This window comes from Diospyros lotus, chromosome 4 (genome assembly GCF_014633365.1).
Source record: "Diospyros lotus cultivar Yz01 chromosome 4, ASM1463336v1, whole genome shotgun sequence".
Classification (NCBI taxonomy): Eukaryota; Viridiplantae; Streptophyta; class Magnoliopsida; order Ericales; family Ebenaceae; genus Diospyros; species Diospyros lotus.
Genome location: NC_068341.1, coordinates 14,047,586 through 14,069,452, shown reverse-complemented (window position 1 = coordinate 14,069,452; position 21,867 = coordinate 14,047,586). Strand labels below are relative to the sequence as shown.

The 21,867-nt window shown below is 38.9% G+C and overlaps 1 protein-coding gene across 2 annotated transcripts in view; it reads left to right on the top strand.

Annotated features, from left to right (window-relative positions):
* The window catches only part of LOC127799344 (probable ubiquitin-like-specific protease 2B), a 118,083-nt gene that overhangs the window by 17,756 nt on the left and 78,460 nt on the right, over positions 1-21,867 (top strand). For both annotated transcript variants that reach the window (XM_052333290.1, XM_052333292.1), the window contains exons 2-4: positions 2,441-2,556; positions 2,687-2,777; positions 2,894-2,949. In XM_052333290.1, coding sequence (XP_052189250.1) covers positions 2,441-2,556; positions 2,687-2,777; positions 2,894-2,949 — 263 coding nt within the window. The remainder of the gene's footprint in view (positions 1-2,440; positions 2,557-2,686; positions 2,778-2,893; positions 2,950-21,867) is intronic.

Below are 21,867 nucleotides of genomic sequence, written 5' to 3'. Positions count from 1 at the left end.
AATAGGGATGGAGGATTGAAAAACATTTCTTACCATTTGATGAAACCTTTTGAAGACAATATAGGCTTTAGATTTGTCTTTCATTAAGAACACCTAACAAACTTTTGTATGGTCATCTATGAAAGTGATGAACCAACGAGTATGAGTTAAGTTGGGAGTCGTTGCTGGTCCTTAAATGTCACTATGGACCAAATATTGGCTTTGAAGGCTTATTTTAGATATGAGTTGGATGTGAAATTTTGGTTTGTTTAGCAAAGATACATTGTTCACAATGAAAGAATGGCTCCTTTTATTGATGAAAAGAGAAGGATACAAAACTTTAAGATAATTGAAGCTAGGATGCCTTAAACATTGGTGCCATAATATGACTTCATAATCTGAAATAGCGGACAAGGAGGATTGAATGTGTGACCTAGATCCAAGAGAATGGCCAGCTCTTGAGATATTATAGAGACCACCTTTTTCCTCAGCACTGCCAATCTTCTTCCCTAGAGATAGATCTTGAAATTCACAATAAGATGGAAAAAATGTTACCAAACAACTCCTGTCTCTAGTTAGCTTGCTTGTTGATAACATGTTACATTTCAAATCAGGTACATATAAAATTGATTTTAGAGTTAACCCTGCCACAAAAGCTGTCCCTTTTCCTTGAGCCTTAAGAGGTTGTACCATCAACCATTGAGATGGTTATACCTTGATCACAAGGTTCATAGGCTGACAACACCTTAAGTGAACTGATCATGTGGTCCGAAGCACCTGTATCTATTATCCAACAATCTGTAGTGAATTTCTTAGAGAACAGAGAGTATCTAGGTATACCTTGTTTGGCCAAGGATACTTCCGGATTAGGATTATCTGTGGCATTAGATTTGATCACCTTGTTTTGGCTCAACAATTGCTGTAATACTTCCAATTGATTTGTTGATAAGGTCAGATTAGTTGGTTTTCTAGCTTCTGCCTCTACTGCATAGCCAGATTGGTTCACCTTCCTCTGGTTTCGTGGCTTTCAATTTGCTGTTTTTTTATGGATTTTCCAACAGGTATCCCTTGTATGGTACGACTTATTGTAGTGGTCACACCATTATTTATCTTTCTGGGACTCTCCTTTAGATGTTTTCATCCTTGAAGTAACTAGGGCTGATGTTTGTGTGTATACATCATTAATGGAAGACTCTGATGAAGTTAGCATCATCTTCTTCCTGCTATCTTCTCGTCTAACTTCTGCAAAAACTTCTCTCATAGATGGAAAAGGTTTAGTTTCAAGTAATCTGCCTCTAACTTCATCTAGATCAGAATTGAGGCTGTGTAGGAAGTCAAACACTCTCTCATTTTCTATCATCTTGTTATACTTTCTTCCATCTTCAGAACAATCCCAAGTGATTTCATAGTATAAGTCCTTCTCCTGCCATAACTCTGTTAAAGTATTGTAATATTCGGTAACAGAATTAGTACCTTGTCTTGTCGTTCAAATAGTAGATCGAATTTGAAGACATTGAGCGACGTTCTTCATGTCTGAGTATATTTCTTGTATAGCTTCCCAAATCTCCTTGGTTGTCTTGTAGATCAGTTAGGTCCTTCCAATCTTTGGTTTCATGGAATTGATCAACTAGGCCGTAACAATAGAATTCTTCGCTTTCCAAATGCCATAGGTTGCTGATTCTATGTTAGGCTTAGGAATTGCTCTTGTTAGATAACCAATCTTTCCTTTTCCCCTAACTACCAGCAAAACTGATTAGGATCATTCTCTAAAGTTGGTTCCATTTAGTTCATGCTGAGTAATCTGGAGGGAATGGCTGTTGAGAGCCATTTGAACAGACGAAACTTGTGTATTTCTAGTTGGAAGAGGGACGGTGGTAGATGTCTCACTAGCTTGTGTTTAAGCCATGATGTGTACCTAAAGGATTCCACAATTCGTAGGTAAGGAGGAAATGTCTACCACAAGAACGTGGCTCTGATACCAAGAAAAATAAATGGAAGAGATATATCAAACGTTTGGAGGCTGGATAAAATAAATGTTCTTCCTCACACTTCATTGATTTGTAGGTTGAAGTATATATACACAAGATATCCTAATTTTTTTTCTAAAATACAGGAATAGATTACAACAAATTGAAATAACAATACATTACAGATTAGAATAGATTTGAACTTGGCTTCTCTCATCCTTTTTGAAACTGCTTCATCCTTTCTCTCATTTATCCTCTTAGTTTGAACTTCTCCAAACTTTTCTCATAACAACCTCATCTCTTTATCCACTTGTTCACAGCTTGAAATAATTTTTCTTTTTATCGTCTCCAACATAATGCATTTGGGAATATCCACTTAGATATCCCTATTAGCCAAGAAGAAGATGACCCTGTTGTAAAACAAATGTGTGACTTGCTTGATGTTTTGATATTTAATTCTATAAGCTATGAACAGAAGCATCAATTTATTCCAGATAAACTCAGATCTGGAGGTTTCTCTGTTCAACTGGAACCAAGAGCTTTAAGCCCTGGAGCAGCTTCACCCGGCAACACCCAGTCAAATTGTGCCCTGCAGGAGTCTTCATCCAGTGTAATTGGATTTATGTTCATTATGTCTTTTTTTTTTTTGTTTGTTTTGAATTTCATGTTTTTGCTAAATAATGTTTAGTGCCCAGAATGCATTTATTGAAAAATTTTCTTTTAAGCTGAATTTTGTGCAGGATGAGTCAGTTGGAGTGGTTTCTGACGCTGATGAAAGTACCAGTGAGGGTTCTTCTCCATCACGTTCTTCTGATATTCCAGGAGATGATGGTATATCATAATTGCTTATGTGACTACTAATGGCTTCTCTTTCTCCCTTTAGGTTTATGTGCATATATATGGAATACACCTTGATATTTTCCCTGTAATTTTCTGTTCTTTTGCAGTTCTATTGAATGGGCATGGGCCATCGTCTGATCATTACTTTGGCAGTCAGAAAATGGTAAATGCTACTCTCATTCCTTGAATGGGCTGTGTTTTACTTTGCACCACTGATGGAGAGGGGTAAGGTTATTTATTTTTGGGAGAATATTAGATTCCTGGAGAATTGGAGGTCTGAAATCAGAAATGTGGTTTGGGCATATTAGATATGCTTAATGCTCTCAGATTAGATTACATAAAGTTAGAAATCTTTTACGTAATTAAATCATAATTTGATTAGGGTAAATTGCAGGGACTATCCTTGAGCTTTAGTGAACATATACAGGCCACATCCTTATTTTGAAAAATTTTAATGCCCCCCCTTCTCCCCAATTACCTCATATCAATAATGACTGTTGTCAAGTTATATCTTTCCCTCCAAATTTTAGGAGATCTTTTAATTATAAAAATCAGATTTTTAGTTGAAACGGAAAATTATAGAAAGACCCCTCGCACTCCCCCTCTCCGTCCTTAACATAGCTGCTGGCACAACTAACAGTCATCATCATCAGACAGATTCAGCCTTGTGGAAGATTAAGTCATTGGTAGCAGGCTGCAAACGTGCTCTCAGTTGCAGCTGATTATATTTTGTTATGATTGTTGTTGTATTTAGTTAGGCGGTTAGGCAGCTCATAGTCTCAATATATATATAAGGATCAGTTAGTTTTTTTTATTGTATTGATTGCCATTTTCCTTCATTCATTTCAATAATATTCTCGAGGTATTTTTCTATCTCCTGTTGTTTTTGTTGTGTCATTTGTATTAGATTAGAATAGATTTAATCAGTATCATTGTATTGCTGCAAGTATATGTTTTTCTGTTGTAGAGTTAGAATTAATATCACTTCTAGAAGGTATGTTTCTAGAAGGGCAGCTGGCCAAGTTAGTTTATTTCGATCAGTTGGGCAGTTAGCTAAAGTCTTGTAACTCACGCCCCTATAACTTATAAATAGGGATCGTGGGATAGGAGTATGAGAATCAGAATCAATGGGCCTCATTCCGTGAGGGTTGATTCTGGTTTTCTATCTTGTATTTGGGATTGAGTGCGAGAGGTAGAGAGAGGCTGGGGATAGCTTCTAATCTCTAGAATCCTATTAGCTTTCAGAGCATATGGGCTAGGTAGGATTAGGCCTCTCATTGTAATCATCCTATTGTTGTTTCAAGATAGTGGATTGAGAGGCGCCAAGCAATCTGGACTTAGGTCTTGTTCCCAAGACCGAACCAGGATAAATTCTCTATGTGTTCTTGCTGTTTTAATTTTCTTATTTCTTGTGGTGTCTATATTGCTTGTGTTATTTGGTGTGCGAGTGCCTAAGGAGAGCTATTTGAGTTGAGAGAATCTGTGGAGTGTTGTGATCTACTCTAACAACGTGGTATCAGAGCCAAGAAGTCTTCTTCGGCGATTAAGATTTTCAAGAAACTCAAGGAATCTGACTCAAAACACCAGAAAGCATCATGGCGCCAACTACCTCAAGATTTGACATCGTTAAATTTGATGGATCAAATGATTTCGGCTTGTGGAGGATAAAAATGGAAGCTCTTCTCTACAATCAAGGACTTGAGGAAGCACTGGAACGAGAAATCAAGATAATAGACGCATCTACCGGGAAAGAAGTATCGGTGCTGACTGAAGAACAAGAAAAGGCCAAGAAGGAAATCAACAAAAAGGCTTACAATATTTTGATCCTAAGCCTGGGAGATAAAGTACTTTGAGAGGTCTCGAAGTGGAAGACAGCTGCAGAAATTTGGAAGAAACTTGAAGATCTCTACCTCCAAAGGACACTGTCCAATCATCTCTTCTTAAAGGCCAGGTTTTTTAATTTCAAAATGCAAGAATCCCCAAAATTGCATGATCATATAGATAATTTTAATAAGCTATGCCTAGACTTAGAGAACATAGAGTGAAATATGAAGAGAAGGATAAAGCTTTAGTCCTTTTATACTCTCTGCCTAAGTCCTATGAGAATTTTGTAGACATCCTTCAACATGGTAGAGATAAACTCACATTAGAAGATGTCATAGGTGCATTAAATTCCAAAGAACTTAAGTTCAAGATGAATGATAAAACTTCTCTTGGGGATGCCTTATCAGTTAGGTCAAAAAGCACTAAGAAAGATCAGAAAAATAGGGGTAAATCAAGGTCTAAGTCTAGAAATGGGAAAGGCCCGATAAAATGTTATTATTGCCAGCAAGAAGGCCACATTAAACGGCTTTGCCCAAAGAGAAAGACGGACTTAGCGGATAAAGAAAATTCAGGAGGAGGAGCCAACTATTGTGACTCCGGTTATGATAGTTTGGAAGCCCTAATTGTAAGTGAATGTTCAGACAGCCTAGAGTGGGTGCTGGACTCTGGCTACTCTTTTCACATGACCCCAAGAAAATAGTGGTTGCAAAACTTTAGGGAAATCAATGGTGGAAAGGTCTTGCTTGGCAATGACCATGAATGTAAGGTTCAAGGGGTAGGAGATATTAGATTAAAGCTTCATGATGGCTCCTTAAGAACCCTCACATCAGTGAGGTATGTCCCTGACTTGAAGAGAAACCTGATTTCTCTTGGAGAGCTAGATAGGAATGGTTTTAAGTTTAAAGGTGAGGGTGGATCTATCCAGATTTCAAAGGGGTCTTTAATATGCATGAGGGTTGTTTTAAAGAATGGAATCTACCTATTGCAGGCCACCACTTTATGTGGTGAAGCTACAGCTGTTAGCGTTAATTCTAGGTCCAAAGCAAGTCTGTGGCATTTAAGAATGTCACATATAAGTGAGCAAGGGCTCAAGGAACTTGCAAACCAGGGTATTCTGGATTTAGGGCAGTCTCTAGAATTAAATAAATGTGAATCCTGCATATTAGGTAAGGCAACCAAAGTAAAATTCAGCAAAACAACAATCTATTCATCTAAAGCACCCCTAGATTACATACATTTAGACTTATGGGGTCCATCCGAATTTGAAACCCATGGGGGCTCTCGATACTTCCTATCAATCATAGATGATTTCTTAAGAATGTTGTAGGTATATGTTCTAAAATCAAAAGATAACACTTTTGAAACATTCAGGACATGGAAGAGTATGGTAGAGAACCAAAAGGGCAGGTCGGTTAAGGTAATAAGAACTGATAATGTGTTGGAATTTTGTAATAGAGAGTTTGACCAAATGTGTAAAGATGTTGGCATCATTAGACACCTTATAGCTCCCGGTAATCCCAAGCAAAATGGGGTTGCCGAGAGGATGAATAGAATTCTCTTGGAAAGGGTAAGATGCATGTTGTTTCATGTACAATTACCCAAGACTTTTTTGGGGGGAAACGGTTGCTGCTGTAGCCCATGTCCTTAACAATACACCCTCAAAGGCTACCAGTCTCCAAACCCCTAATGAAAAATGGACCGGTCATAAACCAAGCTTAGCCCATCTTAGAGTATTCGGTTGCCTAGCCTACGCTCATGTAAAACAAGGTAAACTAGAGCCTAGGACTAAGAAATGCCTGTTTATTGGTTACCCATCGGATGTTAAAGGCTACAAGCTATGGAACTTAGAATCAGATGGACCAAGGACCATAGTTACTAGAGATGTAACATTTGATGAAGATTCTACCATAAAATCAGGAACTCATGAACCTCAGCCTAATCAGGAAAAATCTGGAGAATCAGTTTAGGTGTAGATTCCTGATGCAACCAAAAAACTGACTTAAGATGTCTCAGAATCCAAGCATGAAATTTTTGATCCTGAACCTTTCAGTGACCATGACCGAGATCAAGGATCTTCTCAAATGGAAGAGGAAGAAGGTGTCAGTGATGCAGATTCAAGCCTGAGAGACCTCCTTAATCTTGATAGGTATAACGTGGCAAGAGATAGGTGGCTTAGATCCCGTAGGTCTCCCCAAAGATATGGTTACTCACACTTGGTAGCTTATGCATTCAATAGTGTAGCAAAATCCATAGGAGAGGAGCCTCTTACCTATGAAGAGGCAATGGCCTCAAAGGATGCAAATAAGTGGCTGGAAGCCATGCAATCTGAAATTGCATCCCTTTAGAAGAATCACACTTGGGAATTGGTTGAAAAACCAAGTGGACAGCGTGTGGTAGGCTGCAAATGGCTGTATAAAATTAAAGAGGGAGCAAGAGAGAATTCTAAGCTTAGGTTTAAGGCAAGGCTGGTGGCTAGGGGTTTCACTCTAAGTGCTGGGAGTTGAGTTTAATGAAGTGTTATCTCCGGTTGTGAGACACACTTCCATAAGAATTCTCTTAGCCATCACTGCTCAATTAGACTTATATCTTGAGCAAATGGATGTAACAACTACCTTTCTTCATGGGGACTTAGAGGAGAGGATTTTGATGGATCAACCGAAAGGTTTTGAAGCTAAGGGAGAGGTGGATAAGGTATGCTTGCTTAGAAAGTCCTTGTATGGACTTAAGCAGTCCCCAAGGCAATGGTACCGAAAATTTGATTCTGTCATGTTAGGCCAAGGGTATTTTAGAAGCTCCTATGATTATTGTATCTATTTTTAACATATATCTTCTAGTATTTCCATATATTTATTGCTCTATGTAGATGACATGCTTATAGCAAGTCAGTCCACATAAGAAATCTAGCTCCTCAAAGAAAATCTGAGGGATGAATTTGAAATGAAGGAGCTAGGGGAAGCTAGGAAAATTCTAGGGATGGAAATCTCAAGAGATAAGCATCATAGGAAGATATATCTTTCTCAGAAATCCTACTTAACAAAACTGTTATCTAGATTCGGAATGGCTGAGGCAAAGGCAATCAGTCTGTCATTTGCTGCTCACTTCAAGTTATCTTTAGACCAGTCCCCAAAAGATGAAGAAGAGAAGAGGGAAATGGATCATATCCCTTATTCGAGTGTAGTAAGCAGCATCATGTATAGCATGGTGTGCACCTGACCTGACTTGGCTCATGGAATGAGTGTTATAAGTCGGTTTATGGCAAATCTAGGAAAAGCTCACTGGATGGCAGTAAAGTGGATGTTTAGATACATTAAAGGGTCTATAAACAATGCTTTATCCTATGGTGGAGCTAAATTAGGAGAGGAAACTAGTATCCTAGGATACTCGGATGCTGACTATGCTACCGACATAGACAAAAGGATATCCACAATCGGCTATGTCTTTTGGCTGTGGAACTCTATAATTAGTTGGAAGTCAGGCTTGTAACATGTGGTAGCATTGTCCACTACCGAGGCAGAATACATAGCTGTTTCTGATGCAATTAAGGAAGCTATGTGGCTTAAGGGTCTAGTTAGCGAGCTCCTAGGGGTAGAAGTCAAGGAAAATTTGATGTGTGATAGTCAAAGTGCCATTCACTTGTCCAAAAACCAAGCCCATCATGAAACAACAAAGCATATAGATGTAAGGCATCATTTTATAAGACAAATTGTTGAAGATAAAATTGTGTTTCTAACCAAGATTGCAGGGGAAGACAATGTAGCAGATATGTTTACAAAACCAGTGCCATCATCAAAGATGAAGCACTACATGAGAATTTTGCAGATTGATCAAGGAGGAAATTGAAGAGTGCAGGGCCAAGATGAAATCTAATCAAAGTACAAATGGCTGGAGAATTTGTTGTCATTTGTATTAAATTAGAATAGATGTAATCGGTATCATTGTATTGCTGCAAGTGTATGTTTTTCTATTGTAGAGTTAGAATTAATATCACTTCTAGAAGGTATCTTTCTAGAAGGGTAGCTGACCAAGTTAGTTCATTTCGGTCAGTTGGGCAGTTAGTTAAAGTCTTGTAACTCACGCCCCTATAACTTATAAATAGGGATCGTGGGATAGGAGTATGAGAATCAGAATCAGTGCGCCTCATTCTGTGAAGGTTGATTCTGGTTTTCTATCTTGTATTTGGGATTGAGTGTGAGAGGTAGAGAGAGGCTGGGGATAGCTTGTAATCTCTAGAATTTTGTTAGCTTTCAGAGCATATGGGCTAGGTAGGATTAGGGCTCTTGTTGTAATCATCCTATGGTTGTTTCAAGATAGTGGATTGAGAGGCGCCAAGCAATTTGGACCTAGGTCTTGTTCCCAAGAGCGAACTAGGATAAATTCTCTGTGTGTTCTTGCTGTTTTAGTTTTTTTATTTCTTGTGGTGTCTATATCGCTTGTGTTATCTGGTGTGCGAGTGCCTAAGGAGAGCTATTTGAGTTGAGAGAATCTGTGGAGTGTTGTGATCTACTCTAACAATTTTCTTCTTTCTGACTGCGAAGCTCTTGCTTCATGGTATTAGAGCCTTCGACTAGCGTCAATAGCTTACAATCGTGAATTCAATTCCTCCTCCTCCTTACTTAACTCCGCTTCTACGTTGTCATCGGCTTTAGTCTCACTTTACAACGGTTGCAAAAGCATTCAATTTTATTCCAACCAAACTAGATTCCAACAATTATCTATTTTGGAAAGCTCAAATATTGGCCACGATTAGGGCATTTGACTTGTTGCCATACATCAAGAAGTCTCCAGCGCTTCGAAGTACATCAACGATCCAAGAAATTCTGGTCACGAGGCTCAGGTTGTAAATCCCGAATACCTCAATTGGATAAAGTCAAATCAATTACTTTTAGGCTGGTTGTTTTCCACTATTGAGAAAGAAGTTTCGGCGCAAGTGATTCATTACGAATCATTCTCTGAGGTTTGGAATGCTCTTGAGAACCTTTACTCACAATAGACGGTTGCTAAGTCTTTTCAATTGAAACAACTTCTTAGATCTATAAAGAAGAATGATTTGTTTATAAATGATTATATCCTGAAAATCAAGACCATAGGACATGCCCTAGCTGCTATTGGAGAACCTTGAAATGATAGAGAATTATTGATGGCAATCTTACATGGTTGGACAATGATTATGAAATGGTTGTGAGTCTTATTAGATATCAAATGGATGAAATTAACATAGAAAAGGTTCAATACTTATTACTGATGCATGAACAAAGGCTTGTTGCCAAGAATATGTCTAGTTCCTCCATTTATGGTCTTGAATCTGTAAATGTAAATTTAGCATCTCAATGGTCTATAAATGAGAATGGATTGAATTGAATAGAGGTGGTTCTGCTAATAGAGGAGGTTCTTTTAGAGGAGGATGAGGACGTGGCAGATCCTCAGGCAGGAGATTATACTGGCAACCGTGTAGGAAGCCTGATCACTTTGCAGACAGGTGCTATTATAGATTTGATTGGAATTTTCAACGGAGTTATACTCCAAATTTTGGTTCACAGTTTGGTAGAGGAGGTGGTATGTTGTAATCTGGTTCACAATTGTTTATAGCTCATCCCATAGGTTCTAATGAAGCTCTCAAACAAACGACCTAATTACATGCAATTGCAACCCTTTGGATGTGCTTGTTTTCCCTTTATTCGATCCTATAACAAGCATAAATTCCAATTTCATTCTACTAAATGTGTGTTTCTTGGTTATAGCCATGTTCAAGCTGGATATAAGTGCTTGCATCCTTCAGGAAAGATCTATGTGTCAAGACATGTTCACTTTAATTTAGAAGAATTTCCCTTTCCTCATTTGTGTTCTAACTCATCCTCTTATTCCCCTTAGTTAAGCTCTACTGGACAGTCTACTTCTGTTCTTCTTTCCATTCCTTCTTTTTCTATCAGTTCTTCAAACCCTCGAGTAGCACAACCCTCTATCCCAACTCCTAATAATCTCTCAGTATCCTATGGTTTATCTATTGGACCTTCTTTACCTACAACTACATAATGCTTATTTCCTAATAGTACTAATCAACCTTATTCTTTGTCAAAATCATCAAGACCCATGAAACATAAACCCTAGGGCACAAAGAAATGACAGAAACAAACATGAGAGAAGAAAGAACGAGAGGAATCGTAAATTGTATTGCAGAGAAAATGAAGACTTAACATTAGAGAAAGAACCTAAGAGCTACTTAAATAGGCAACTCATTCCACATGAAAGAGGCACCACCTCAAGAATTGCTAAGACAACAAAGCAACACTAATGCTAATACCATAGATGTACTACAACAACCAAATAATAGCAAGAAATACACGAAAACAAAAGCAGCAACAACAAACAATACTATCACAAAACTTTAGATGCTTCCACACTCCCCTTCAAGTCAGGCTCCATGGAAGTTGAGCACTTATTCTTGGGCAGTCCTGTAGCAAGCCTAGAATCATCATACACGAATAACATCTTCAAACCAAGCTTCTGACATAGAAGAAATAAGAATCGGTCTCTAGGCAACCCTTTAGTGAGAATATCAACCACCTGATCAGATGTTGGAACATATCTGATCTCCACTTCACTACTTTCTACATTCTCACGAACAAAATGTACATCAATATTGACATGCTTGGTTCGAGAATGAAAGACCGGATTTTTAGCCATGCTCTTGGCAGTTAAATTGTCACTCCACGCTATAGGAGTAGCAGCACATTGATATCCCAACTCCAGAAATAGAGATTTCAGCCACATTAACTCTGTCACACCTAGGGCAAGTGCTCGATACTCAACCTCCCCAACTGATCGAGCAACAATTGATTGTTTCTTGGACCCTAAGATTTCTTTCGAGATAGACAGAAAAACCACTGGTAGATCATCTAGTCACTTTGCAACCAACATGGTCTGCATCTATGTAAACTTTAAGGAAAGATCATCTGGTGAAGGAGAAAAGACCAACCCCAAGCCAATAGTCCTTTTAAGATATCAAAGTAGTCTCTTACAAGCTAACCAATGTTAGACTTAGGATTGGACATAAATTGACTCAATTTATTCACTGTGAAGGCTATGTTCGGGCTAGTATAAGTCAAGTACTGTAAGGAACCAATAAGAGTTATGTACAAAGATGGATTAGAAAATGACTCCTTCATTAGTTAAAGAAATCCCAGCAGCCATAGGAGTCGCACAAGGCTTGCAATCTTGCATAGCAGTCTGTTTCAACAAATCAACAACATACTTGGACTGAGTTAGAGTTAGATATATACCACTGCCATCCCTATATGCTTCAAACCCTAGAAAGTAATTCACAGAGCCAAGGGCCTTAAGAGCAAAATGTGTGTCCAAGTCATGAATACACGATCTAAGGGCCGTGGAATCCGAACCTGTGATGAGTATATCATTAACGTATACCAAGACAAAGAGCACATAACCAACTGTCTTCTTGATAAACAAAGAAGCATTTGACACAGCCCTAACAAATCCCCAATTCTGTAATGCTGTTCTCAGTTTCATATACCAAGCTCGAGGAGCTTGCTTAAGCCTATACAAAGATTTCTTCAACCGACATACATGAGTAGGAAACTGAAAGCTTATAAACCTTCAAGTTGAGTTGTAAAAATAGTCTCAGCTAGATCTCCATTAAGGAAAGCATTGTTGACATCAACTTGTTGGATCTCCCAACCAAAGGTGGCTTTTATAGAAAAGAGAACTCTAATGGTTGGAGCCTTAACTACCTGACTGAAAGTTTCAGCATAGTCCACTATCGGAGCTTGAAGAAATTACTTGGCAACCAGCCTGGCCTTATACTTTAGAATATACCCATTTGCATTATACTTCACTCGAAAAACCCATTTACAGCCAATTAAGTTCATATTCTAAGAAAAAGGAACCAGCTCCCAAGTATTATTTCTCTGCACGGCTGTGTACTCTTTTTTCATGGCCTTAACCCATCGTGAGTCTAAAAGAGCCTCACAAACTGAACTAGGTTCAAGGGAACTCACTAAGGCATGGGGGGAAGGGGCAACTAGTTGTTTAGACTTTGATCTTGTGATCATAGGGTGAATGGAAGTTGCCAGAACAGGTTTAGGCTTGGGTAGAGAGATTGAAGGTTCTGGTGACTAAATAATGGAAGGTTGTAGCTCTTGTGAGGCACTAGTAGACATAGTCAAACTGTCACATGTACCACCAGAGACAACACTGGACGGTGCTGGGGCCTGAAACTATGCTACTTGAGGACACATTGAAGAATTAGAAGAGGAAGAGATAGGTTCCAAAAAGGCAGTAGAAACCCATTTAATCTTGATGACTGAGGAAGGGAAGAAAAGAAAATAGAAAACAAGTACTTATATCTAGCTTGGGTGTGACTATAACCAAGAAAAACACACTTGGCAGAATGTAAATCAAATTTGTGCTTGTAATAGGGACGAAGGTAAGAAAAGCAAGTACAACCAAAAGGTTGAAGGATCGAGTAGTGAGGTTGTTTGTGATATAACAGTTCAAATGATATATAGGACTTTAGAAATGATGAAGGAAGCAAATTAATAAGATGCACTGCTGTTTGAAAGGCTTCCACCCAAAATTTAAGAGGCATATGAGCATGAGACAACAAGGTTAAACCCATCTTAGCTATATGTTTGTGTTTCTTTTTTGCTACACCATTCTGTTGATGGGTGTGGACAAGTATGGTCAAGGCATAAGATTTGAGCTTTAGGGGGTAAAACCAAGTGTACCTAGTGCGTGCATCCACAAAGATTATGTAGTATCTAAATCCTTCAATGGACATAACAAGGGTAGGTCCCCATAGATTAGAATAGACCAATTTTAAAGGTTTTATAGTAGTAATTTCATTGCTAGCAAAAGGAAGTTGGCTTAATTTTGCAATCTTACAAGAATCACAAAAGGACAGGTTTGAAAGTGAACAAGAAATATCCATTTTATTCAACATAAATCTTAGTACATTCATTGATGGATGTTCCAGCCTATCATGCCACTGTCGATAAATTCTAGTATTCTGAACTACATTTACATCCTTTGGCAGCTCATGACAAAATGAGTTCTGCCATTTACATGAATCTTGTTTATTACATGTAGTTGAAGAAGAAAGCACTGAAGGAACAGATGAAAACGCTAGGGATTGGGTAGAAGAGTTGCCAATAGCAGAACAAGTTGCTGGAGTTAGCCGATAAAGCCCATCCTTAAGATGTCCCCGAAGTAGCACCAGTCTAGAAGCTTTGTCTTTAATCAAACAAACATTCGAATGAAATTCAGCCACAACATTATGATCATGAGTAAGTTGTGACACACAAATCAATTTTTTCTTCATACTCAGAACAGGAAGAACATTAGGTAATGGAAGAACTAAATTTGGTTTAGACTTGGCTTGTAAATAACTAGTACCAACATGAGTAATAGGTAGTTGCTTACGATTGCCTATTGCAACTTTGTCCCCACCGGTATAAGGAGCATGCAATGATTGGTTGTTCAGGTTTGAAGTGATGTGATTAGTTGCCGTAGAATCAACAGACCAGACTGGATCTAAAAGAGAGGGCTGAACAACAAAGTTATTAGGTGTGTAAGGGTTAGAAGGACTACCATAGTGAGACCCTTGTATTGAACCCGAGTCATTCATGTAGGCTCCATTAGAATCACTAAAGGAGGCCATATAAGCTCTAGACTCTGACTGATTAGCACCACCAGATCTTCCAAGTCATTGATTAGACACACGCTGGAAGTTTTTATCAAAACTGTGATAACACTGATCCACAAAATGCCCTGATTTCCCCCACAATTGACAATAAACTCTCTTGTTAGAAGCTCTACCTCGGCCTCTCCCTCCTCTATTAACAGATCCACCTACTCTCTGAGAATATCCTCCTCTAGTATTACCAAAGCTATTATTCGGTGTAGTAGGAACTAACGCCACATTCACATGCATAGAAGACACAAAATCAAAATTTACAGCAGAATGAGATGAATTCTTGACCGACAACCTTTGTTCATGCATCAACAGTAAATTTTGCACCTTTTCTAGATCTATTTCGTCCATCTGATATGTTATGAGGCTCACAACCGTTTCATACTCCTGATCTAGTCCATTAAGTATAGCAAGTAATAGATCTTTGTCATTCAACGGTTCTCCTATGGATGCTAAAGCATTTCCTATCATCTTAATCTTTAGTATATAGTCATTTATATAGAGTGAATCCTTTTTTATTGATCTTAACTTTTGTTTCAATTGAAATGACTTTGCTATTGTTTAACGAGAATATAATTTTTCTAAAGAGATCTATACCTCGACAGATGATTCACAGTGAATCACTTGCGCAAACACTTCCTTATTGATGGTGGAGAAGAGCCATCCCAATTGGAGCTGATCAGATCGGATCCAGCTCAAATACTTCGAATTGACTGTCGCTTCTCCTCCTTCTGGATTGAGCAGAAACTTTGCCGGAGGAGACGTTTTATTGAGGAAAGACACTAGATCAAAGGCTCGGACTGTGGTGAGAACTTGAGCTTTCCAGAAGATGTAGTTACTAGTGTCAAGTTTGATCATAATGAAATTGAAAGCTTTGGCAACCATTGAAAAATCAAATTGAGAAGCGGTTGATAAGGAGGAGGAAGATCGAGGAGGAGGAGAAGAGGAGGAGCAGAGAGTGTGATTTGAAGCCATCAGGTTAGAGCAATGGCTCTAGTACCATGAAACGAAAACCCTAGGGCACAAAGAAATGACAAAAAAAAGTTGCTCCTGCACCTTCAGTTCACCCTATGATTACCAGATCCAAGTCTAAACATCTTGCTGTTATCTCACCTCATGCCCTAGTAAGTTCTTCTTAACCCAATTCTATTCAAGAGGCTTTTTTAGACACTAGGTGGGTTAGTGTTGTGAATGATGAGTACTTAGCTCTTCAAAGAAATCAAACTTGGGATCTGATTTCATTTTCTTCTGAGATGAATTTAGTTGACTGCAAGTGGGCATTCCGTGTTAAGTTCAACCCGGTGGATCTATTCTTAAGCATAAGGCTCGATTAATAGTTAAGGGTTTCCTTCAAAATCCTGGAATTGATTATGCTGAGACTTTTAGTCCAGTTGTAAAGGCTCCGACCATCAGGGTTTTATTTTCCCATAGCTGTCACATTTGGTTGGGACATTCAACAAGTTGATGTCAATAATGCTTTTTTAAATGGTGACCTAAATGAAGTAGTCTTTATGACTCAGCCAGAAGGGTTTGTTAGTTTAGAATTTCCCACACATGTATGTAGATTGAAAAAGTCCCTTTATGGGCTTAAACATGCCCCTAGAGTTTGGTACACAAAGTTGAAAGTTGCTTTACAAGATTGGGGTTTCAAGAAAGCAGTTTCTGATGCCTCACTTTTCATTAGGAGAACTTCTAAGTATGTGCTGTTTGTTTTGGTGTATGTTGATGACATCCTTGTCATTGGTTTGGATGCTTTAACTCTTTATGGGTGTATACATGATTTGTAGACATATTTTGCTCTTAAAACTCTAGGGTTTATTAATTACTTCCTAGGGTTTGAAGCATATCGAGATTCCACTGGTATATATCTTACACAGTCTAAGTACACATTGAACTTATTGAAAAAGGCAGCAATGCAAACCGTGTGCAACACCAATGACCTTGGGCATGTCCTTGACTGATGCGGGTGAGATATTTTCTAAGCCATCTTTCTATAGAACTGTTGTTGGTTCGCTTCAATATTTGACTTATACTCGGCCGAATTTATAGTGTTTATAGTCAATAAGTTGAGTCAATTTCTATCCTCTCCTAAGCAACAACATTGGTTGGCATGTAAAAGATTGTTGCGTTATCTTAAATGCATTATTAATCTCGGTCTAGTGTTTACTCCATCACCTAAGGATCTGTCATTAACTGTCTACATAGACGTTGACCATGCGAGCTATAAGGTGACTAAAAGGTCGATTAATGGGTTGTGTGTGTTCTTTGGCTGTAATTTGTTGATTTGGGGTTCCAGAAAACAATCAGTAGTTGCCAAATTAGTGAGTGAAGCAGAGTATAGGGCTGTTGCCCAAGGGGTGACCGAGATATTGTGGCTTAAATCCCTATTATCAGAATTAGGCTATCCCTGTGTTCAAACTCTTGTTCTTTGGTGTGATAATCTAGCAGCTAAAAGTATGGCTGGAAACCATATATTCCACTCTAGGACAAAGCACATTGAGATTGATGTGCATTTTGTGAGAGAAAAGATTGAAAGTGGAGATGTTGATATTCGGTATGTGCTTACTCTTCATCAAGTGACCGACATTTTTACTAAAGGGTTATCAAGGGATAGATTTGTGTTTCTATGTACCAAGTTGGGGCTCAAGAGGTCACCTATGTACCACTCTCATTCTGATCCTTCTACTGCTATTGCAGAAAGTTTGCCGCCTACAAATACTACGAAGTCTATTTCTTCATCGTCATCTATGGAGCTTGATTTGAGGGGGAATGTGGAAGACATAAGTCGTTCGTAGCAGGCTGCAAATATGCTCTCAGTTGCAGCTGATTATATTTTGTTATGATTGTTGTTGTATTTTGTTAGGCGGTTACCAACGATTGATTGTAGCTTTCATTCATTCATTCCCCTTTGCTGCCCAAACTCATTTTGGGTCGTGTAGTGGGGCCAATTGGGAAGTTCAAAAGGAGTCACCAACGATTGATTGTAACCGTCACGCACTAGGAACCCATGCTGCATCACTGTCCCTTCTGGAAACTTCCCTCCATCATCAAGCTCGCCTGTGACAAGCAACCCTTACATGTCACCCTTCCTCCAATCTAGGGTTGTCAACAAGTCGGTTTTGGGTCGGAATTTGCAAATACAGACCTGATTACTGATAAGGGTCTCAATACTGAGTATCAATCCATTTATCTAATGGATCCTTCTCACCAGATCCATCTCCAAATCCACTAGACCTGAGTTTCAGAACTGATTACCCCAGACGTGATTTGCTGATACTAGCACACAAAAAAGAATAGAATTTTGCCTACGACAACAGTTGTGTAACAATTTGTAACAGCATGCAATGCCCAACACTAATTGGCATCTAGATTTGTGCTAAATCAATGTAAAATCAAACTCTCAAAAATTCAACAACTTGAGTAAAATCAAACTCATAGAAACACATACAAAACCGTCCTTAAGAGAAATTTACAAAAATATTGAATAACATAACAAGAGGGTGAGATGGAGTGAGGCTGTGAGACAGTGAGAGATTGAGGAGTGAGGGTTTGAAAACAAGAGAACTAGAGAGGAAGAGAGATTGGGGGGTTTGGCTGAGGTCCTTGTGTGTGTTTGGCAAAGAATTGGCCAAGAGGTTCATGTGTTTGGCAAATCAAGACGAGAGGGTTTAGCAGCAACAAGGTTCCTGCGCATTTGTTGCCAGGAAGAAGATGATGGCCACTATTTTGTGGGTGGTTGTGCAATTACCAAGTGAAAATTTGAGGGGAGTGATGGAGGAGTGGGTTCACTGTGAGATTAGGGTTGTATATTTTATATACTATATGATTCATATTCTAGTTGATATATGGGTCTATCTATTACGTATGACATTTTATATATTATATAATATTTACATAAGTTTTAATTGGGTAATTGGGTTGGAACAGTCATATCCATGCCCGACCTGTTTAACAGTCATGTAAACGGGTCCAGATTCAGGTCTGAGTAAATGGGCCTAAACACACTGATCCATATCCTGACTAAATGGGTCAGAACTGGGTTGGGTTTGGGCCTGGATGTGGCCTGTTGACAGCCCTCTGATCTACCTCTGCAGTCTGGCCCACTATGGGAATCTATGACTGTTCGGTGTGTTTGCTGCTTGCTTTCTCACTTTTTGTGTGTTACTATCTTACATTTTGTGTATTGCTGCTCACCCTTTTTAAATATTGAATATTGAATATAATATGTAGTTATTTGTTATATCTTATATAACTTATATTGTATGCTGTAACTTTTATAATAATGTTGAGAGGATTTAGAGGTTTTATTATTATGTGCATTATTTGATTTTTTTTCATATTAATATATTTATTATTAATTTTTTGGGGTCAATTTAGCATTGCGCTTCACTCAGGTGAGTGCTTTTTTGGCGCCTAACACCTTAGGTGATATAATGTCATAGAGCCCTAAGGGGGACTTTTGCGCCTGACTACCTTGGAGGTGGCTTGCTATGATGCTGGCATTCAATTAGTTAATTGATTGTAGAGGGGAATAGACAAGGGGAGAGAGGGGCTAATTAATTGAGTGGCTAGAATTTTTAATTCCTTAATAATATGGGTAAGTTTGGACTTTTAAAAATTAACTAGTTAGCTTGGTCAACCTTTGTTAATTGACCTCTAAAAGTGTTTTAACAGAGTAGACATTATACTTTCTTCAAAATCAGAGTAGGTTGCGGATTTTAATGAAGCCTTAATTTTGGGCATTTTAACTTATTGAGACAAACTTGTTTGGTCACATATTTTACTACCCGTACCAAATATTCAAGCGTACTTTATAAATCTGGAGAAGTTCATGCAATGTGGTTTAGAGTGAACTTGTAGTGCTCTTTTTCAATATCAAAATATGATTCATGTTGGTAAGATAACTTTTGTCAGCTATCTACGACTGAAAATAAAAATGTCAAATTCAAAAAATTGCTGCCAAACCAGTCAAAATTGGTCCATCTTCATGTAATTTAAATGCTATGGACTTGGTGTTGGATGGTTCTATTTGTATTGCTTCTAAGATTTCCTGAAGAGTGATTCAAATTTCTACAATTTTTCAACAATTTTATGGCAACTGTTTCTCTCGTTTTAATTTTGATAAAGAGTTCAACTCCCCCCCCCCCCCCCCTCTTTTATTGGTAAAAGGGGAAAGGAAGACTGACCGAGGTAGATCTCTGTTGAGGTGTCCACTCCTATCTTTGTATGCCTGGTGATGAAGATCATAAAGACAAATATTATGGAAAACAATATTTTAGGCATAAAAGTAGAAATTAATATAAGTTTTTTAGTTTATTTTAATTTGTTTCCCAATTTCTTTTCAATTTCTTTTATTTCCTAGAATCTTAATTAGATTGGAATTATCTTTATAATCTTAATTAGATTATATCGAGTAATCCTAGTTAGAAGAGATTTTTATCTATTAGTTGTCTATAAATAATCTTTTAGTAAAGTATTGAAGAACAAAATTTGATGAATAATATTAAATATTGTTATTGGTTTCTAGTAATCGGGATTACCCTTGTTTCTTTGGCTTGTGTCCTGCATCACCTAGGAGACCCAAATGGGTGATAGTTGTATACTTGGCCTTAACCAATAGATATAAGTGGACTAGGTGGCCCTCATATGATGTATAGGGACTGAATGGGTGGGAGTCAACTTTTGGCCTCTTAGAAGTGGCATTCTTACTAGTTACTCCCATTTAAATAGGCTACAACCCTCATGGTCCAATTATGTATTTTCTTTTACTATATATCTTCCTAATTATATAGCTTGAATGCAATCTTCAATCAGTTTCTGATAATGATAATTTCAGTGCCATTTTATGTAAGAATATTTAAATTTCTTGATGTTTATACTTTAAAGACTTTTCTGATAGGAACCAGAAAAGAAAACACTAAAACTTCTATTCAATTTACCACTCAATCCGATTACAAGAAGAAAACTGAGCATTTGAGAGGCCCTTAACTCTCCCAAGAACTCAATACCAAAATCTTTACCCTCTACATATATCCCTTTCTCCTCCTCAATTGTATTCTGTTACGCACACTTGCTGGGTTGTTACACAACCAACCTAGCAATTTCCCCACTATCCCTTACGCACATGGCTGGCTGTTATGCTAGGCAGCCAATTTACCACCCTACCCTTGCCTCTTGGACCTTAAAAAAAAAAAAAAAAAAAACTTTCACCTTAAGGTTTCCAAGTAGCTTCCAATGGGGGTAGCCCCCTTCCATTGCATGAGCACCTTTAACACATATGATGGGGGTAGAGACCGCTTGTACGCCAACCCCTCAATCCTTTCCCCCACCTCATTGATGATCTCCACCTTGTCGTGAACAATTAGTTTCCCTTCTAGGCTGAGAATCTGGTCAACCTCAGCAACCCCAGCCATCAAATGACATCTCTTTTTAACTTTGGAGAAGATATGGTCTCATTCATAAACTATAGGTAGTGTATCTAAAGAGCCTATTGACACCCTAAACATGATCCACACCTTCAAGTTTTTTAGAGCAGCAACACCCAATCCTCCGTAGATAACTTTCATGCCTAAATTCCCATCAATATTTAAGATCTTTGGGTCTATACCATTTGGCTCCACAACAAAATGCAAATTGAACCCTCGACCTCTAGAAACATGCTGTCGTTCCACCATCATGACCTGCTTGGACGAGGCGCCCACCCCTCATGATGGTGAGAATACATGGGGGGCCCTCCATTATCAACCAACCCCATGTAAAATTTATGAGAAACTTGGCTAAAAGTCAAACCAGCTTCCCAGACAACATGGACCGTTCATGGCGCGCCCTTCCTCGACCAGATGCTCTCCTTGGTTGTCACCGGATTGGCCGTCTATGGCATTTTAAATGGACCGATCGTTGGTTGCCATTCTGCTTCGCCGGAGAACTCCCCAACACCATTGTCGTCGGCAACCACTCTGCCTCGTCACACCAAGTTATGCTCAACCGCCAATCCCCCTTCAATATGCAACTCGTCCTACTTCTCCACTACACCTTCCTGCGTGGACCCTAGGCAATTGCTCAGCAGCCCCTTCAGCTCTTCCCAGCTTCTCACTCTTCGTCTCCATTGCTCGCATTAGACCCATGAAAGTGTAGCACCCTCCAAACACAGTGTTGTTGTGTCCATTTTCTCCTCGTTAGCCAGCCCATTCACCGCAACTCCCAACTCCTCACCCGTCGCCTTAAGCTCCGCCCAACTTCTCACCGTCGCCTTTGCTACTCCCATTGGAACCAAGCTAGAGCAGCTCCTTTGAAGTCGAGAGCAACGGAGTCTAACTTCTACGCATCCGATAACTGATTCACGGAGAAGTACCGCTCGGCCCGAAACACCCAACTGTCCGGGTCGTCTTCTTCAAACACCGGCATCTCCAGGTATCGACCCCTTCCATCTGACCTCCTATAGATGTCGTACTCACCACCAACTTCCTTGTGCCGATTTCCCAGTTCTGGTGTGGCCTTCTCAGTGAGGGACAACCCCATCACTAAGTGCTCGCCAGACTGGTTCTCCTTGCT